Raw genomic sequence first — 19,077 nt, forward strand, 5'->3', positions numbered from 1 at the left:
ACTTCCTCCAACACCGGAGCACAGACTACGTCTGACACAGTCACTGGACTGAATACAGCCACAGGGTTTGTGATCAGCAGTGCTGTCCCTAAATACACCACACTCCTCTGTTAAATATTGAGATTTTAGTCATTTTCCTGGTAAATGTTGAAGATTGACCCTTGTATCACCTCAGCTCGCTTGGAACCACCAGGTACCAGGTACTATACTAGTGGAAACGCAACTTAACCACGCCGTGCCGTGCCAGTGGAAACACGCCATTAGTGCTGCTTCATTTTTATCCATGGACGTATTGCTACGCTGACTGTGTGAGCCAATTACTGTGGAGCGAACGGGATTTATCACTCATGTAGTCTCTCAGTTACTGTTATACTGTAATAAAACTCTTTTAAATGTCATCACTCACTCAAAACACTCAACTATGGTCACTGACTAAAAACACGGTCATGGTGCTGGTTTTCAATAAGCCAGCACGACTGACTATTTATGGAAGGGTAACGGCCAAAGACGCAGAGATGTGTCTGCAGAGTGTATTTAACCAAAGTATAGAATCGAACGGAGGCTGTACAAAGATGTCAGCTGCAATTTAAACACCTTCTTCACTGTAGGCCATGTTGAATTCCTCAGGGATAACTACTAAGAGGCAAAGTCAAACTTTCCCCTTAGCAACAAGTTAAGGAGCTGGTTAATATTTTAGCAGACATTGTAAGTGACTAGCTAACGTGTGTAAACAATAATTAACTATATGCACACTTATTCTCTTTATGGTATGTCTTGTTTATGTGTAAATTGAGGTCATATGATAACAATGACAGCTGTTCACTTACAGATATTCAGTGATATCGGATCAGGACTGTATCGGTTCAGTTATTGGTATCGGAGAAGTTAAACTGTAGCGGAAACATCTCCGTCGTTACATGAGTTAGTCGTTAAGAGATTCTGCTTCACATCATTAGTTTAAGACATCATTTAAGATACACCGCCATCTTGAGGCAGCATTGAGCCACTGACCAACAAAAAAACCTGGTCTGAAGTCGGTGGAGAAGTTAAAATATACATTTTTTTTTTTAAACAACAAATATATATGTATGTATACACATACATACCTACACATACATACACATATATATTTATGTGTATGTATGTATATATTAAAAAGCTGTATTTAATGAAGCTAGCATTCTTCACACATGAAATGTGACGGGTATCGCAGGTGAAAACGTTTGTGAGTTGAGATCAATTGACAGGAAATTAGTTATTACAGCATTTCCAGAATGAATAGACAGAATTGAAAAATTTAGTACCTCTAACCTTATCTTGAAGTACTTAAAAGAATAAATGGTACATTCTTCTACTAATGACAAATATGAAAGCAACAGCTCTTCTTTCAGAGAACGAGGGAAACCAAGTGAAATGCCACCATTTTGTTTTTGTGTAAACAACTAATATGGAAAATTTTAAGAAAGTTTCCGTCTTAGTCAAACCTATAAAAACAGGCCAGGCTCAGTATTTTCGGTCTACTGGTCGATGGTGATCTTAGTCAGTTAACATAGTACACACACTTCTGTCAGCTGGGTTTGTCATCATCGTAAATTGAGTTACTACACATTACCACGAATAACTTCACAATGAACCTTTAAGAAACTGTCACCTTCATAAATGTGTGGACATAAATGAATTAAACGTTTCTCCTTTGATAACCAGTCAGATTTCTTGTCATAGGCACTGATGGCAGCAGGAAACAAATGACACAAGAACAATATTCTGCTATAAACTCGCGGCTTTAGGCTCCAGTACACTCAAATGCCTCGTCTCTTTTGCTCTTATTTATGGGTGTTTTACTGGTAAATGTGACCAAGTTGAATGCCAATGTTAACATTGCTGAGTGGAGTCCTATTAAAACAAAAAAAAAACTACACAGCTGCTTTTAATAACAAACAAAATACAACAGAATTCTCTTTGATGTATAGAAAATAATGAGAAGTAAAAAGTAGAACAGTCTAAATCGGGGCTTGAAGGAAGTCACGTGGAGCTACACTCTCTCAGTGGCTAACTGCTACGTTAAGGTACAGTGAGCACAGTTCCGTGTGTCAGTGCTGCTGGTGTGTGTGTGTGTGTGTGTGTGTGAGCGTTACTCCATGATGGCTCTGTAAATCACAGGCTCTATGTAGTCGCCCCTGTAACGTGAGTTGATGACTCGCTGTCTCTTTGACGCCTTGATGATCTCCTTCTCTTCAAAGATGCCATCAAATCTCATGTCTGATGCTTTGGACTGCAGGGACAGACACAGACACAGAGACACTTTACTGTCTTTCACTGGTTTTAAACAGTTTTATAAGATTACGGTGAAATATACAGTGGTCAACATATGTATTAGACCACAGCTGCCCGAAATTAACAGCTTTAGTAATGTAAAAATAATCAAAATCATTTTTTCTGTTTCTGTAATGGTTAATACACCAGTATGTAGAAGCTATTTCACCAAAAAAGGTATTTTAAATGCTTAGATATAATTATTATTGTCATACATGAAGTATACATCTTGTGCTTGATTAATTTCTGATTTCTCAGAGAAGAAGCCCAGTGAGCCGACTCAAATTTGGGGATAAACATGTGAATTAAGTCATCTTAAGTTTGTTTCAAACTAGTTGAAAGATTTCAAAATAGTACATTTCTGTGTTTTTGTTATCTTTCATTAACAAAGCAGAAGTCAGTTTATTCTCATGCTACCTTACCTCTGGGGTAATATTGTAGCTACAGTCAGTGTTAAGTGGGGTTTTTGCTTTGTACTCACCAGTCTGGATTTGACTCTCTTGGGCAGTTCCTCGTCCAGAGTGTAGACGTCGTCTCTCTTGGCCGTTAGCTGTGACCCATCCTCAAACTCCACCTGAGTTTCCACACAAAGCAAAGATCAGTCAGGACACAAACAGAGTCTAAACACATCATTTCTAAAGATTTGGTTATCGTATGTCATGATTATTTGAATACACAACTATAAATAAAACACTGCAATTATTCACATATTTTCTGTGATTACTACAATAGTACAATACAATGTTTTTATCCAAGAGCTGTGAACATAACAAAACTGCATAAGCATACAACTCTTTTAAAACAAGTGTAATACACAATTTATCAATACATTTTATAATTTAACTGATTATCCACTGTTTTTTTCCATCTATACTGTATGTGTCTATAGTTTTTAATATTTGCCTCAATCTGATTTGTTGAGCATTTTAAAATGTCAAATATATGAGATTATAAATAAATCATGTGGTCCTGGAAAGACAAGACAGACACCAGCTCCCCCTTGTGGACAGCATGTAGGACTATCCTGTAGATGGTTAACAGTTACTAACATATAAACATGTGTTTCAAGTTTGTTTATGCAACAAATCAATTACAAAAATGTTTTAAGCCTTATAAAACAAAATTTCTGACCCAAACAAACTCCGGCTGTGTTTGCTGTTCATGTGAGTTCAGTGAGTGTCACATGACCTCTGCAGAGATGGGACAACATTATAAATGGACTAACTCAGTTTCAGTGGATGCAAGAGGACTGAAAAAAAGCCACAGTTAGGAAGGTAATGCAGCTGTTTTGGAGTGTGAAACATGGCAAGACCAAACATCCTCTGCTGAACACTGATGGATCTGAATACTTTCCATAACTGCAGGCATCTTTCCCTTCAGTAAAGACATGTCACACAAAACACACAACCAAGGACAAACAAGTTCTTACCAGGTACATTTGGATGACATGAGATGCCACGAATTTGGCCCCGTACACCAGGCCGTCCGTCCATCGCACCTGAACCACTTCACCCTGGGGTGGAGGTCCAAGCTGAGCACAGTCTCTGCTCTAACAGGTCACACACACAGAGAAGCATTTCTCAGCTAAAATACACTGTATCAAGTTATCTCATCAAAGTGTAAATCTATAAACGTTACTGTTTCAACTTCAAAATGTTCACTTCCATGTTTAAAGATAATCGTTTCATGATATAATACGTATCAAAGGTGATGACCTTTACATTGCAACTTTAAGAATGAACCTGAAACTGAGGTTTTTTAATGCTGAGATACCTTTTTTTTTTTCACTGAGCAAAATAAATAAACAGAAATAATTAGTAGTAGGAGAGAGCCCCAGCGTAGAAGTCAAGGAGGTAGCAGCATATTCAGCCTCCTGTTTCAGACCTTAGTGATATCGAAGGATCTTCGCCTGTTGTGCTGATATCTGATAATGTTTTTTTTTTTATAAAGCTGGTATTTGTGCAGAGGATACAGGGAATGGCATACATTGAAACGACTGTTCTGAGGATTATACAAAATAATATCACTATTACACAGGAAAAAAAAAAAATTTTAGTCTTATTATGTGTATGCGAAAGTGTACTACACAGGGACACAAGGACATGTAGACTAGCAGAGCTGGGGATTGAGCCCCTGACCTTCTAGTAGGAAGAAAATCTTCTCTACCACTAACCTTCAGATGCCTGAATTCAGAAAACTAAAACCACAAACCCATGGGCTATAAAGTCTGGTGATGAAGTCGCTTTTGGGGGAAACAATAGTTGTAAGGCTAGAAATCTTGTTCCTTGTCTTCATATTTCCACACGGATTGTGTTCTTAGAGATGAGTCAAATGTTTGCAGCTAATGTTTGTAGCTAACAAGGTCTCACATCACCTCACCATATATGAGGAAGTCCAAGCTACAACTGCAACTTGAGACAATGTTCCCAATTACAAGTTAAATGATCGTTCTGTTTAATTAGTTGCACGACAAGACCGAGATAAACTGGAGACACTTACCACAATGTCTTCAGGAAAGAGATTGTCGCTGAACGAGCCATCATCGAAGTTGACTTCGTAGAACGTCTCTTTAGACAGCTGCACCACGTCACACTGGTAGTAGCGGCCATTCTTGTGCTTGCATATCACCCTCTGTCCCACGGTCAGCTCGTGCATGGCTGCTTTGTTGCGCTGGAGGAGAAGAAGACGCAGCAAACCGCTCAGACAAACACTTCCACTCACAACATAGCAGAGGAGAAGATGGATCATCAAATCCTCCTGTGCTTCTGCTCCTTACCTCGATCTGAGCCGGGCCTTTGTGTCGACAGCAGGTGACGTGGACCACGAAGGGCCATTCATCTGGCTGCATGAGCACCCCAGCAGCCTGTGCACAGGTGGGGTGGTAGGCAGTGGGACAGCGGCCGTGAGAGCACTGCACGCAGCAGCCAGACGCCTTCTTCATCCGCTTCTTACAGTAGTAACATTTCTGTCAGAGAGAAACCCAGAGCTCGGGAAACTGTCGCTGGTTTCAAAATCATTCAACAAGTACAATTATATTAAATCTTGTTCGTAATAATAATAAAAAGCACTCAATAAAATAATGAGTGCTGGTCTGACAACTCAGACAGAAACGGAACAGTGTTTTTGAAGAGAAAATATGACAGTTCAATAATAATAATAATAATAATAATAATAACGCCTTGGGATCCCTCAGACGGAGCTGGTCAATGCGGCTCAGGAAAGGGAAGTTTGGGGTCCCTTGCTGAAACTGCTGCCCCCGCGACCCGGCCCCGGATAAGTGGAGGATGATGATGATGATGAATAATAATAATGACTAGGACTTGACGAGGTTAATCTGTTTATTTTCTTCGGTCAATAAAATGTTAAAAACCTTTAAATGTTGTCTTATTTTGTCCACAAACCACATTTATTATTCAATTTGTATTACATTTTTTGTCATATGGAGCTAAGAGACCAGAATATATTTACATTTACAAAACTGGAAAATCCCAAGAGCTTGTTTTTAATCAAGTGAATGAAATGAAAAATGCTGTGCCAATCTCAGCTGACATTCAAAGTCAAAATAAATAAAACATTAATAATATACTAACTTTCAAACTGTCAGGTCAAAACGTTTACATTAAAAACAAAATAACGGGTCGACAACAAATCTATCGATCACACCAAGCATCTAATGACAGCGATGTCAGCGGATCATTTCATCAGGTGGAGGTAACGCTGCTCTGCGCCGCGCACTGTCATACCTTAATACACAAACCACATTTTTGAATTCTAAATGACTAACTTTGTGCCTCAAATGATCTTAAAACTGCGTTCGGGGACACACAAGATACTTTCTGGTGCGCACGAGATACTTTCTCGTGCACACCAGAAACATTTAAATTTTTTTTTTCATTCATTGATTACTAGGTTAATAGAGTTTTAAGTATTGCGACAATCAATTCATCAGCTTGAGTGTTTTTAATAATACAATACTCTTCAGTTTTCAGCTTCTTAAATAGGAATGTTCTCAGTTTTCTTTGCTCCATATAACAAATAAAATCACTGAACTAATTAACTTCAGTTGTAATTAGTAATTAAAACAATTAACAATATGTGGACCAAACAATTAATCTAGAAAAAACAACAGAATAATCCATTGTGAAAATAACTGTTTATCTATAAATATGTATACCTGCTCTTTGTGATATAAATCAGGTAAAATAACAACAATAATAATAACAACAATAATAATAATACTAATACTAGACTCACCAGTTTAAATCTCTGCAGTGGGATTCCACTTAAATCCACAGGACTTCTTTCAGTGACGTTCACGAAACGTGCTTCCAGCACAGCAAGTGCACACAACACATGTACCCACCTGTGAAACACACACACACACACCTGTGAAGAGCTGACTGACACACACACACACAGCTTCAACAGGTGCTTCACTACTGTGGAGTAAATATTATCCATTCTAATGCTCAAAGGACTGAACTTCAAAGTTCAGTGTCCGATATTTTGCAGATGAGAGGAAACACTTACTTGCTGTTGTTGGCCCTTTGCAAAGCTCCACCTCTCAGTGAACACAAGCAACAGTTCTGCAAATAAAAATAGTAATAACACATCATCAATCAACTGTCCTGACAAACAAGGAAAAGCTAAATCTCTCCCAGTACAAGAACAAAAAACACTAAAAAGTCAGTTTAATGCTGCTCTTAATATAATGAAAACCATCTGCTTTGGAGCGGAAGTAGTGTAACCCTCCTCTCGCCTTACGTCAGTTGGGATTGGCTCCTGCGACCCTCACGTGAAGAATAAAGTGGTAAATGATGAGCGAATGAAGCTACCAGCAATAAACTGGACTGGACTTGTTTTTGTTGTACCCTAATGGTCTTTTGATTAACTTTAGTTTAACTTACAGTTACAAAAGTCACCATGTAGATTGGGATCTAGAAGTATTTGTATCAATATTCTGCTTTGACAAGTACCATTATGCAAGTACTTCTCACTGACCTCAGTCATGGCGTTGGCCTTGCAGCGAGCACATTTCCACTCCTTGCTCACACTGGCTGGATCCACTCCATAACAGCCTGGAACGAACACACAGACACAGGCAGTGAGGTGGGTTTGCAAATATGTGACACATACAGACACACTTGTGGATCAGTTGGGGTGTTTGTGTACTGACTGGTGTGGACCCGGATGCTGCACTGGGAGCAGCTGATGAGGAGGCTAGTGCCGTCTTCCTCCAGGTGAGGTGTGACGTACTGCTCCTCGCTCTCCGCGTCGTCTTCTGTGGTGGTGGTGAAGCACATCTCTGGGATCAGAGGTTTGGTTCTCATCCGTCCACCGGGAGCCATGACTGGACTGTTTGAAGTGTTGGCGCGTTCAGTCTGAGCACAGACACAGCACATGGAGACACACAGCTTATACGACTGAAACACGTCAGATCATATTGGGATTATGGACTTTTCTGAAAGTTGACACGTTCTCTGGACAAATGGCAACTCCTCCACAAGGCAGGTATGTTAGTGGTGCACGCAAACCTTTGCTTAATCTGATCACATGACATAATCACTGGTCAGACTGGTAAATAACGGGATGTCCCGACAAGAAGTTGCAATGCATCATATTTGGAGCTGTTCGTTCTTAAATTTGCATTCGTGGCGAGAAAAATGAAGCTCTCAACGAAGAGAACACCATAGCTACAGTGAAACATGAAGGAGATTTGGTTAAGTGATGATGCTGTGTTGCTACGTTCTGCTTTGCCGCCTTGAATCTGTGCAGGGCACAATAAATTCTCAGACTATCTAGGCATCCTGGGGTGAAAAACAACAAAAAACACCCAAGAATGTCTCAGATAAAAACTGAACTATTCTGAAATGATCCTCTGACAGTCCTGATCTTAATCCTTTTGAACTTCCATGATAATATCTGAATAACATTAAGTAAAGAAACCATAATTTCTCCCCACGTCATTGAGTCAAAACCTGATCTGAAGAATAAACGATGATGGGAGGCCGACTACTTTTAGTCAGTTTTAAGTTATTCCAGAGACGGCTGTGGGGTCTGCAAGTATATAACGATTAAAGGGACTGTCGAGACATGTTTACCTGCTGGTACGTGTGGAACAACAAGCAGATGGAGCAGTATGGCGGTTTGGAGCCCATGCGCTGATTGTACTCTCTCTCTTTCTTCAGGTTTGGAGGTCTGCTCTGCCACAGGTGAGTCAGGGGCTTTGCCCAGTTCTCCCCTTCTAGGCCACCCTCCTCTACTGGAGGAGTCACTTCTGGTGCTTCTGCACAACAACAACAACAATTAAAACTCAACAACTACAGAGGTCGTATTGTTTGACACCTGAGTTGCATTTCTGTGTAATCATGAACGACACTGAACATGAACATACCGTCATCACTCATGCCGTCCTTAATGAGTGGATGGTGGCCTGGCAGCTGTCCGAGATCAGTCTCTGACTGCACCTCTCCATCTTCACTGGCCTCTTCTGCCACCTGCTGGAGAACAACGCCCACTGTTAGTGTCAGCATCGATATATTAACACCATGTGATAAACTCTTAAGACAGTCAGAGAGGATACATGGAAATTCCAAAATGTACTGTATTGTATCACGAGCCATGAATGGCATAATATTGAACTGTGATTTCTGTGTGTAACAGTCTGCTCACTGCTTTGCTGTCTTGCACCGCCTCACTGTCGTCATCGTCCTCCTCCGTCTTTTTGTCCTCCTTGAGTGGGACATCTCCCTCTCCGTAGTCTCCTTTGGCGTAGCTGTGGACATGCAGGACATCTGCGGGGCTCAGCGTCCTCTGAAACTGTTTCTGTGCCGGGCTGCAGGCGTTGTCCAGCGGAGGCTCAACTCTGCCGGCGGCGACCTCCTCCCCCGAGCTCAGAGCCACCGTTTGGCTCTCGACAGGCTCAGGAGGACAGACGTCAGCAGCTGGTTCACTGCTCTTCTCTTTTTTTGATGGGCTTCGTCGATTTGAGCCTTTTTTAGCACTGGCTTTAGACTGAGATTTCGTTAGCTGCTTGGTGTCCTTCTCCTTCTTAGGCTCTGACTTGATGTTTACGGCGTCTGGGGGTAAAAAGAGAGAAATTGTTCAATTTCTGCAAAATACTGAGGCTGATAATACTTGTAGGTGAATGATTATAAAGCCACTGTTGATTCACACAGTTGCAGTCCATTGTGTGTAAGACACTCAGCCCTGTTTGGACAGCTTTTCACCCAATTTGGTGGGATTATTCAAGAATTTGATAAATAAATTAAATATTGGAACATTTTGCAAGATATATCCACAAATGTAGACACAATCTAAAGCTATATATTGCTCCCATCACACAAGTTATTCCCCATAATATGATAAAAGACATGACTGGTCTGAAATTGAGACTGTGTTTAGTTCTTTTTTTAGGTATTTCTGCATCCTAGCACAATAAATAAAAGCTTTTATAGATTAAAGACAATCACAATCACAAAATTAACTCACACAATGTAGTCTAATTAAGTCTGCTTAAGTATAGCCTGCAATGACGGTGACTGTCAGTGCCTCATTTGACTAAAGAAACACTTAAAGTCCTTTGCTTTATTGTAGGGTTACTTGTGCTATGTTTACCCATGTTTGTTCTTATTCTAAATATAAAACAAAATGTCAACACTAAAAGAACTGAAAGAAATGAAGACAGTTCAGTACCTTTTTCTGGCTTGACAGGGACTTTAGCTGGAGACTCTTTGCGGGACAGCTTCGCTCTCTTTGACTCCACCTCCTCAGTCTCCTTCACCGTCACCTCAGGTTTGACATCTTCAGCTACTTCAAGCTGACGCTTTGTCCCAGTTCGAGTCCTTGTCCCAGTCTGAGTCTTTGGGCTGATGAATGAGAGACACACGTCAAGACAAGCAACAACCTTTAAGTTAAGTAAAGGTGTTCACTGGGTTTATGTGCCAATGTTTAACAAGGAGTCTTCAGTGTTCACCACATCATTGCCACAAGGAATCGAGTGGGCATTTTTCTGAGAAAACTGGTTGGGCTGGTTTCATTGGTGCAAAATGTAATATATAATATTATGAACAATTAAATTGTACTCTAAAGCAACACAATGTAGGATCTCAACCTTCAACCTTCTGTCAAAGCCTGAGCAGGTCTGCATCACCTGCACTGACACAATGTTAACTTCTGGTTTCGGGTCCATGCCACAAAGAGAACAACATTCTTTTAGTGTGGTCTCAAATTCTCATCAATAACAGTAAAGACATTTAAAAATGAGGAGTAAATCCAGACCTTTTGTCCTCCTTGACAGGATCAGCGATATCTTCCTTGACGGGATCAGTGACGTCCTCCTGGATGGGATCAGTGATGTCTTCCTTGACGGGATCAGTGATGTCCTCCTGGATGGGATCAGTGATGTCCTCCTGGATGGGATCAGTGATGTCCTCCTGGATGGGATCAGTGATGTCTTCCTTGACGGGATCAGTGATGTCTTCCTTGACGGGAATTGTGCTGTCCTCGTCAGTGATGTCCTCCTGGATGGGATCAGTGATGTCCTCCTGGATGGGATCAGTGATGTCCTCCTGGATGGGATCAGTGATGTCTTCCTTGACGGGATCAGTGATGTCTTCCTTGACGGGAATTGTGCTGTCCTCGTGGACCAGACCAGAATTGTCCTCATTGACCAGATCTGTGCTGTCCTCTTTGACCGTATCTGTGCTGTCCTCGTGGACTGGACCAGAGTTGTCCTCTTTGACCGGATCTGTGCTGTCCTCCTGGACCAGACTAGTGCTGTCCTCAGACACAGCTTCAGAGGCCTGTGTTTGCTCATCTTTCAGAAACTCTGCAGCCTCTGGTGTGGGTTTGCAGTGATCGATGGGTGCGGTGTCTTTCCCTGCTTTCCATAACTTGTAGCGCTCGGGCTGAAACTTGCGTACGAACACGTCCATGGAGATCTTCACAGAGTCCTGACGGCACGAACACTGAAAGGAAAATGAAAAAAGGAAGATTCAGTCACACTGTTGTACTGGGACAAGTTCAAAAAGTGCTTTGAGAAAAAGCTATATTTCTTTAATATGGTTGGCAGTATTCTCGTGAGTAATTCTGATATTCTGGTTTATATTTGAATCTTTGAATATAGCCAAAGTTCACCACTAGTACATTCAATATACAAGTTTTTTGCATGGGATTAATCACTAAATTAACATTCCCAGATCATTATATTTTACCAGTGTTGCCTGTTTGCCGTAATCAATCCATCGCTTGGTGGCAAAGTTGGTGGACTCGGCACAGTTGTAGCCGTGGTTGAAACCAGCGTGATAAGCAAACGGGAAGGTCACAACAAACTGTCCCGCGTCCTGATTGACCTGAATAAAAACACAACACACAGCATTATGAGAGCTGAATTCCGCTTTTGTTTAAGTAAACAAAAAAAAATGGAGGCTCACCTTCTCATATGGTATGCCGTATTTCTTCAGAATTGAGGGTGAAATTAAAGTCATCTTGTGGCGCAGGAAGGCTTCACAGCTCTGATTGTTTCCTGGAAAGAAACCTGAAAATACAGAAAACCATGAACATCATCATTACAGCGGATGCTCTGTTCTGGTGATCATATCTTTTTAGACCATTTGGTGGAACATGTACACATTCCCTAAAAAATTCCCTAAAACTTCTAATAGACCTGTGGCACCCATTTATTAAAATTAGAGAATCAGCAGGGTGAATAATTGGAATTGGAGTTGTGCAAGAACCTACAAATACATACAGTACACATACATATTACATACCCTTGGCAAGTCGTTCCAGTCTTTTCCCTTGCTCTGGTGGAACCACATACCTGAGGAGAAAAAAAGTACAAACACGTCACGACTCATGATGGCAATAAAGCGAACGTTGTCTCTTCTTTAATCAGTATTGTTATACTTTAAATGAGACCTCTGCTTGTTCTCTGCGAGGGCTTTTAATTTGTTCTAAACCAGTGGTTCTCAAACCTTTTTGTACCACCTGAGAAAATATTGAGCTCTCTCTGTAACACCATTATCACCAATGTTAAAATGCAGTGCTGTACATTGACGTTTATTTGTTTCATTTTGAACATATGAAATACTTTTAATAAATGCTAATATATTATTATTTTCACAATTTAAATATTTAAAAAAAAGAAAATAGATATACTACAGCAGTAGTATATATATATACACACATATGTATTTACATATTATATTTAAATACAGATACATTGACTGTGCGACTTTAATATAAATCTAAAATTAAAGTTAAAGTTAAAATAAATAAAACATTAATAATATACAAACTTTCAAACTGTGCTGTCAGGTCAAAACATTTACATTAAAAACAAAATAACACATCAACAACAAATCTATGGATCACACCAAGCATCTAATGTCTCAGTCAGCGGATCATTCCATCAGGACAGGCCGAGGTAACGCTGCTCTGCACTGGGCACTGTGAGCACCGAGCGTCCGCAGAGGCGGAGCTGATCAACTCCGACAACGTCAATAGACAAACCACATGTTTGAATTCTAAATGACTAATTTCTCGCCTCAAATGATCTTAAAACTGTGTTCCGGGACAGAGAAAAATATTTATTTCAGGTTTATATTTGTATTATCTGCTGCTATGTTCCGTCGAAGCTACAAGGCTACGAAGCTGTTCTCTGTTTAAGTAATATCACTTGATCAAGCCTATTCTAACATTCCACACTACAAAATAAGTAATTAAAGTATGTATGATTCGTGCTGATATCGTATCGGATCGACATCGGCTAATACTCAAGGCTGCAATATCGGTATTGTAGTGGAAGTGAAAAAGTTGTATCAGGACATCCCTAGTCACCACCCGATGCATACTTGTTAAAACGAGAACCGTACTCACTGCTCGCGTACTTGAGAATTGGAACAGAACTTGGACTGAGGCTGATGACGTTTCACAAGAACGGGAGTATGCAAGTACGCACAGGTGCGGACAAGTATGGATACTGAGAAAAGGCCTGGGTCTGGCTTCCTCCACCCTTTACTCAAATTTCATGACGTCATATCTGTTTGGGACAGCGACCCACATTTTATGATGGCCAACTATTGTAACCCAAATCACAAATCACTGAATGTGTTACTGTGTGATTTTGACTATAAAGCATTTTGGAGACTCTTTAAAAAAAAGTTGAACTATACCAGGATTTGGGCTCTCCAAAGTGTAGGTAGTTGATGCTGTACAGATCCATGTCCTCTGTGTGCCATGCAAAGGCACTTTTCCACATCCCAAAGTACAGATATGGCGTGTTGACTCCTTTGATCTTGATGCCACTCTCACTCTCCACGGTGTCCAGAATGGTGTTGAGACAACCTATGTTCCATTCAGTCACATCCTGTGGAGGAGAGACAGTATGGTAAGGCTATATATAATACATAATACCTTGATGCTTTGATTTTAAAAAGCTGCCCCTGAGTTTTCAAACTAAAATGGAGCCAACAGCATTTTAAAACTCGTCCTTGTAGCAGATGTGTGATGTGTTTTTAAAGTGAAAACAGAGGAGTGTGGATGTGGCACAGCAGCACTGATGGAAAAATGCAAGCTATTTTGATCAAGGACACAAGAAATTATGGAAAATGTTGAACGTGTCTCCATAAAATTGAATGTTTTTTTTTAACCACTCACAGGATCGTACAGCGTTCCACTAACATCAGCCCCATACAGGGGTGGATTGAAGGTCAGGTTCTTCCAGAACTTCCTCTCCAGCTCATCAAAATCCACATATCTGGGAATGCAGAACCTAGAAGGAGAAACGCTGTGAGCTTCTAAGAGAAAGAAAAATCTGGTGTCTCGACTTCACAGGTAACATTTGAACAATGTGAACTGACTTGTCCAAGTTTGAGGTTTTACGGAACTCGTGGACGGTCATCGGTTTCTTCTGGATGTTGTACTGCGTGAACAGCCCTGACTGACCCGTCACTACCTGCTGAATGGGAGCAGGAATCACCAGGTCATCGATGTCATCATACGTTCGCCTGGGTTTCCAGCCTTTAGGTGGAATAACCTGCAGGAGAAGGAGGTGACAGAAACAAAATCACATCCTGTGACCTATCAGATTAATTGAGGTACATTAATATGGAAATTTTGAACAATAAAACCAAAGAAAAGCTGCTCATTGCTTCGATGAATTATTATGACTGAAAGTCAGTCAACAGTCTTTGACAAAAAGGTAAAGTGGATGTTTTTAATTACAAAGTGAATCAAAAATTGGAATTAGTGCCATTAAATTTTGCAGCGTGCAAACTTTACTCTCTGCTCTTCTTCAGTATTGACTGTATATTGTCCTTTTCTTTCTATTAAGTAAGACCATTGAGCACCACCTCATTATTGCTCCACAATGACTTCATGTGATTCTTCCCCTTACACATTTTTCTTTCACTGTAGACCTAGTGTTAATTTCTTAGCAGTGAGGCTGTGACAGATGGAATTATGTGCAATTCTGGGTTGTTAATTAAATTTGCCCTTGATAAGCAAAAGCCTGGAAATGAATTAAAGAGGAAAAACAATGAGTTGCTTCATTGTTATGATTATATCTGTTAAATGGGAAAAAACTGTCAATCTGAGATTGTGTGAGCTATGAAAAAACCGCCATAAACTGTTTTGGCCTGCTGTTCACACTTCCTAAGCAAGAAGCAATACTGTGTTTTAAAAGTGTCATCTACTTGTATTTTAAACTTGATGAATGCAAATATTAAATCCAAAATTTTTCACCCATTTCTTCCTTTTCTTCACAGAATGATTTGTTAACTGACAAATCTTAACTTCCGTTCAGCTGTGGATTATTCCAACTCCCAACTGTTGTGATTGATTTCATGGAAACAATCCATCGATACAGTAAATTATAATAATTTGATGAATCCACAGACGCTACTCACTTTAGCCATTCCAGCTTTGTGAGCTCCTTGTGACTCCATGTAGGCAATGTAACGGCTGAAGTCCTTGAACTCCTCTTTCGAGGGTGTGAACGTCATCACCTTGGACGCGTCAGTTTGGGCTTGCGCGTCTGTGGTCATCTTGTCCTAAGAGTTTGACGTCAACTCTGTTGGAAAACACAAAGACGTGATTATGGACATTTTAGTTACACGGACAGTTAAAGGTATAACTTTAAAAGCAACATCTTTTCACCCCTGTACCTCCCTCTCTGTGTCTGTGCCCGCTACGGCTGTAGCTCAACTAAGCTAAGCAACTGTATGTCCACCTCTATTCCATTAGGGAGAGAAACACCCCCTTTTAGCTTGATAGTATTAGGCGGGAGTCTTCCTTCTAGAGGTGTGAATCTTACAGAATCTCAATCTTCAATTAAATTCCAATTCCATTAAAATCTATTCCATTTCAATTCTTGACGAGATTTAAGAGATTTGTTGACACCCCAACATAAAAATATCAAACCGTTTTCAATGATAGAGCTTACAATTGATAAACTATTCAGTCCAAAAGATGTACCAGCCTGAATTTTGCCATTTTTGCTTTTGTTAATTAATGTTGTCTTATTTTTCTGTGTACTGATTTTTCCATATATAAATATGCAGAAAGTGCATATACATATGTTGTGATAATCAACATATGGCAAGACAATCTTTTAGCTGTACATCATGATATCTGTCTCACTGAAGAAAGCAAAACGTTAAAATTGCAGGATTTCTTGATTTATTCAAAACATAAAGAACAAAATGCATAAAGTCTTTGTATTGAACGTGGATGGGGCATCTCTTAACAAAGCTTTCTTCACCACCCAAGTTTCCCTTATTCATTTGGGCAGCACCACCACAAGGAGACAATTGGCAGGGATTGTTTACTTTACGGCACCTTAATTTGTTAATTAAAATATCAAGATTTACCCTATTGTATCACAAAAGATCACCAAATTGATATTTTGACCCACCCCTACTACTTACACATAAATAGTAATGGAAAGAAGCCAAAACAAACTGAACAAAATAAGATAACAGACTTAAAAGTCTATAATGTATATTCTATTTTACCTATTTATCGTCTTCTTATTGTTAATATGCTTTTCTATATTGTACTTTCACATGTACAAATGTATGCTTATTATTTATTACCTTTACTGTATTTGCTGCGGTGACAATGTGACAAACCCTAATCAAATCTTATCTTATCTTATAAACAATGAAACTGAGAAGATAAATAAAAACAGTCCAGGAGTTGTCAAAAATAACTTAGTTTCATACATATAAAACATCACTACTATTGTTATGGTTTATCAAGGCGACTTCGCACTGTGTTCGTAATGTGGTATTGTACTTTGCTCGTAGCTTGGAAAAATAGCTAACATTTCATGAGAAATCTTGGGGGCGGGACATGAGGCAGGTTTGTTTCCGCTCCACACTCTGTGATTGGCCGAGCATCACGTCTGTCTGACACTGTGGACCAATGACAGCGCCGCTTCACGGGGAAAAAAAAATCCGCTTGTCCGCTAGCTTACAATGCTATCTACGAGATCGATAGCTTGTACTTGCCTCTTTGGAAAACTAAAAGTGTTGTTCAACAAAAACCAAACCACTGTCACATTCAGGAGTTCACGGAAGTACACGGCATTTCTACACTCAACGTGTGCGGCCTCGCCACAGCGGACGCCGGTTTATTGGGAGCAGGAGCGACCGCTGAGTGTGTAGCGGAGTGCGGGGATGTGACAGCTGCCTCTGCTCACGGCTAGCGCGACTAGCAAACGCCGAGGGAGAGCGTCACTTCGAACGCGCGTGCACACGCAAAGTTGCTCCTTCGCTCCGACAAAACCGAGCAGCGACAAAAGTCACAAACACTCACTCACGCGCGCTGAAGTGTCGACGACTTGTTTTCACTCGCGGGTCACAGGTAGAAGAGTAGAAACACCGACATCATCAGTTCGAGTGGGGAAGACAGTCCTCCATTATTCCAGTGACGCATGCCCAGTGTGTGTTTGTTTACATGGAACTCGGAGGGGCGGGGCTTATGTGCTCCCACCAGCCAATCACGGCGCCCCGTTTAGCAGCCCATGCTTCTGCTGTGTTGTAGTTTCAGAGAAGCAGTGGCAGGATTTTCCTGAGGCTGGGGAGGAGTGGACGGTCTGAAACCAGGGCGGGTTCGAGCTTTGTGGGGGCCTTGTGCAATATGCTGTTAGAGGGGTCCCTAGTTTCTCCACGATGGAGAGATTCCCAGTGGTGTTCCTGGCTCCGTCCACCCTGGTAAGGAATTATATCTGTGTCAACAGTGATTTAATCATTAAAAAATATTGTATTTGATTTGTTTGAAAATACACTTTTTGGAATTACACTTGCAACAGCTCAATGGACCGGACATAGACACGGGTTTGGAGTCACTGTCCGTCTGGAACTCTTTCCTAATATCTGAAAGATAATCATTAGACATCAACATTAGACACTTGTAATAATTAATCATTTTTGTGCTTTTGAGGGTTTTCTCAACACATAGCTGAGCACTTCAAAAACACACACAAATATATACATATATGTACATATACATATATATATAAATATACATATATATATATATTCTCCTATACTCCTAATCCTAATGACATTATACTGACGCTTATGGCAAGCCGTTTAAACATAACATTTTTGGTATCCAGAATAGCATTAAGTTAGAGATAGCTGCAATAACATTCTGACTAGTAGAAATTGTATTTAGAGATATCTAAATCTTTATTTCTCCTAGTCAAAATTTAATTTCAGATATCTTTGAATCCTTAAGTATAAGTGGCCGTTTTAACATATAATAGCTAGACTGGATATGTATTACAGATATCTGTAATTGACTTCTTCCAAGTCATAAAGAACATATAAGTTATCCACAATGACATTCTTCCTAGGACAAATCACGTCACTTTTGCTATTCACGTGTATGTGCAGAAGTTTACAAGCACTGATAGTGGTAGTTGTTTCAGCGGACTTGTGTTCATGTTACTTTCTTCTCATTTATTTGAGTTTAAATTACCTGCCCAGTGTTAGACTCACCTCTTGCTGAATCCTGGTGGACCTCGGATCATGTTCCAACGCTGGTTCTTGGCACCAGTGGCATATCTGGGGTGCGCACGTCCACTTACCGTTGAGTGAAAGACTCCACCACTTTTGTTACAAACCCAGTCAAGTTTATTAACATCAAGATTTTCAAGACATTTTTTCTGCTTTTTATTAACAAATAGAAAACAGATCATGTATACAACAGATAGGACCACAACAGCACAAACTCCCACTCTATCCAAAACCTCCTCATCTCATCTCATCCGGCGCAAAAAAAAACCTCCGTCTGTCCCTCTGCAACACAGTGACGAAGTAGCAGAGCCGTACTATTATCATACATCAGATCCAGTAACGTCGTTGTGTGCATCATGTCTCGGTGAAGCCATGTGTGCAAACAGAAAGTCATGAAAGGGAATTAACACTGAAACTCACTCCTCTGTGTGGTGTTTGGTGCAGTACGTTGTGAACTGTACCAACACAACATCTGGAAATATTGTGAAAAGTACGAGTACGCAAGAAGTGTGCACACATCACACCAATCCTCAAGTCTCTGCATTGGCTAACTGTGAGTTTCAGAATCAATTTTAAGCTCCTTTTTATTGTTTTTTAAAGCTCTTCCAGTAATTAATGGTCTTTATCTGACTTGCTTTAACCCTTTAAGTCTTTTAGAACCCTCAGGTCTTATGATTTTATCGTGTAAAAGCACTTTGTGCTACAATTTATATTTGTATGAAAAGTGATCTAT

The 19,077-nt window shown here is 40.3% G+C and overlaps 1 protein-coding gene across 1 annotated transcript; it reads right to left on the reverse strand.

Annotated features, from left to right (window-relative positions):
* Window positions 1–1,911: 1,911 nt before the first annotated feature.
* On the reverse strand, window positions 1,912–17,258 carry LOC122780743 (lysine-specific demethylase 4A-like). Its single transcript, XM_044043962.1, has 23 exons — window positions 17,141–17,258; window positions 15,225–15,388; window positions 14,178–14,353; window positions 13,975–14,089; window positions 13,491–13,684; window positions 12,087–12,136; window positions 11,748–11,851; window positions 11,529–11,666; window positions 10,830–11,282; window positions 10,594–10,766; window positions 10,009–10,181; window positions 8,986–9,392; window positions 8,708–8,813; window positions 8,415–8,599; window positions 7,490–7,694; window positions 7,315–7,391; window positions 6,844–6,899; window positions 6,568–6,676; window positions 5,090–5,278; window positions 4,813–4,983; window positions 3,743–3,862; window positions 2,795–2,887; window positions 1,912–2,272 (listed from the first exon to the last, which is right to left on the reverse strand). The coding sequence occupies exons 2-23, from the start codon at window positions 15,360–15,362 to the stop codon at window positions 2,132–2,134; spliced, it is 3,573 nt and encodes a 1,190-aa protein (XP_043899897.1). The 5' UTR covers window positions 15,363–15,388; window positions 17,141–17,258; the 3' UTR covers window positions 1,912–2,131.
* Between the last annotated feature and the right edge of the window lie 1,819 nt (window positions 17,259–19,077).

The sequence above is a fragment of the Solea senegalensis genome, linkage group LG14, assembly GCF_019176455.1.
Source record: "Solea senegalensis isolate Sse05_10M linkage group LG14, IFAPA_SoseM_1, whole genome shotgun sequence".
Taxonomy (NCBI): domain Eukaryota; kingdom Metazoa; phylum Chordata; class Actinopteri; order Pleuronectiformes; family Soleidae; genus Solea; species Solea senegalensis.

Bases quoted from the DNA above. Each gene is read 5' to 3' on its own strand.
- LOC122780743 (XM_044043962.1), bottom strand. From the start codon at position 15,362: ATGACCACAGACGCGCAAGCCCAAACTGACGCGTCCAAGGTGATGACG. The intron at 11,283-11,528 runs GTAAAATATAAT...TTTTCCTTTCAG, and splicing joins ACGGCAAACAGGCAACACTG to TGTTCGTGCCGTCAGGACTC. The intron at 2,888-3,742 runs GTAAGAACTTGT...GTGGAAACTCAG, and splicing joins ATGTCATCCAAATGTACCTG to GTGGAGTTTGAGGATGGGTC.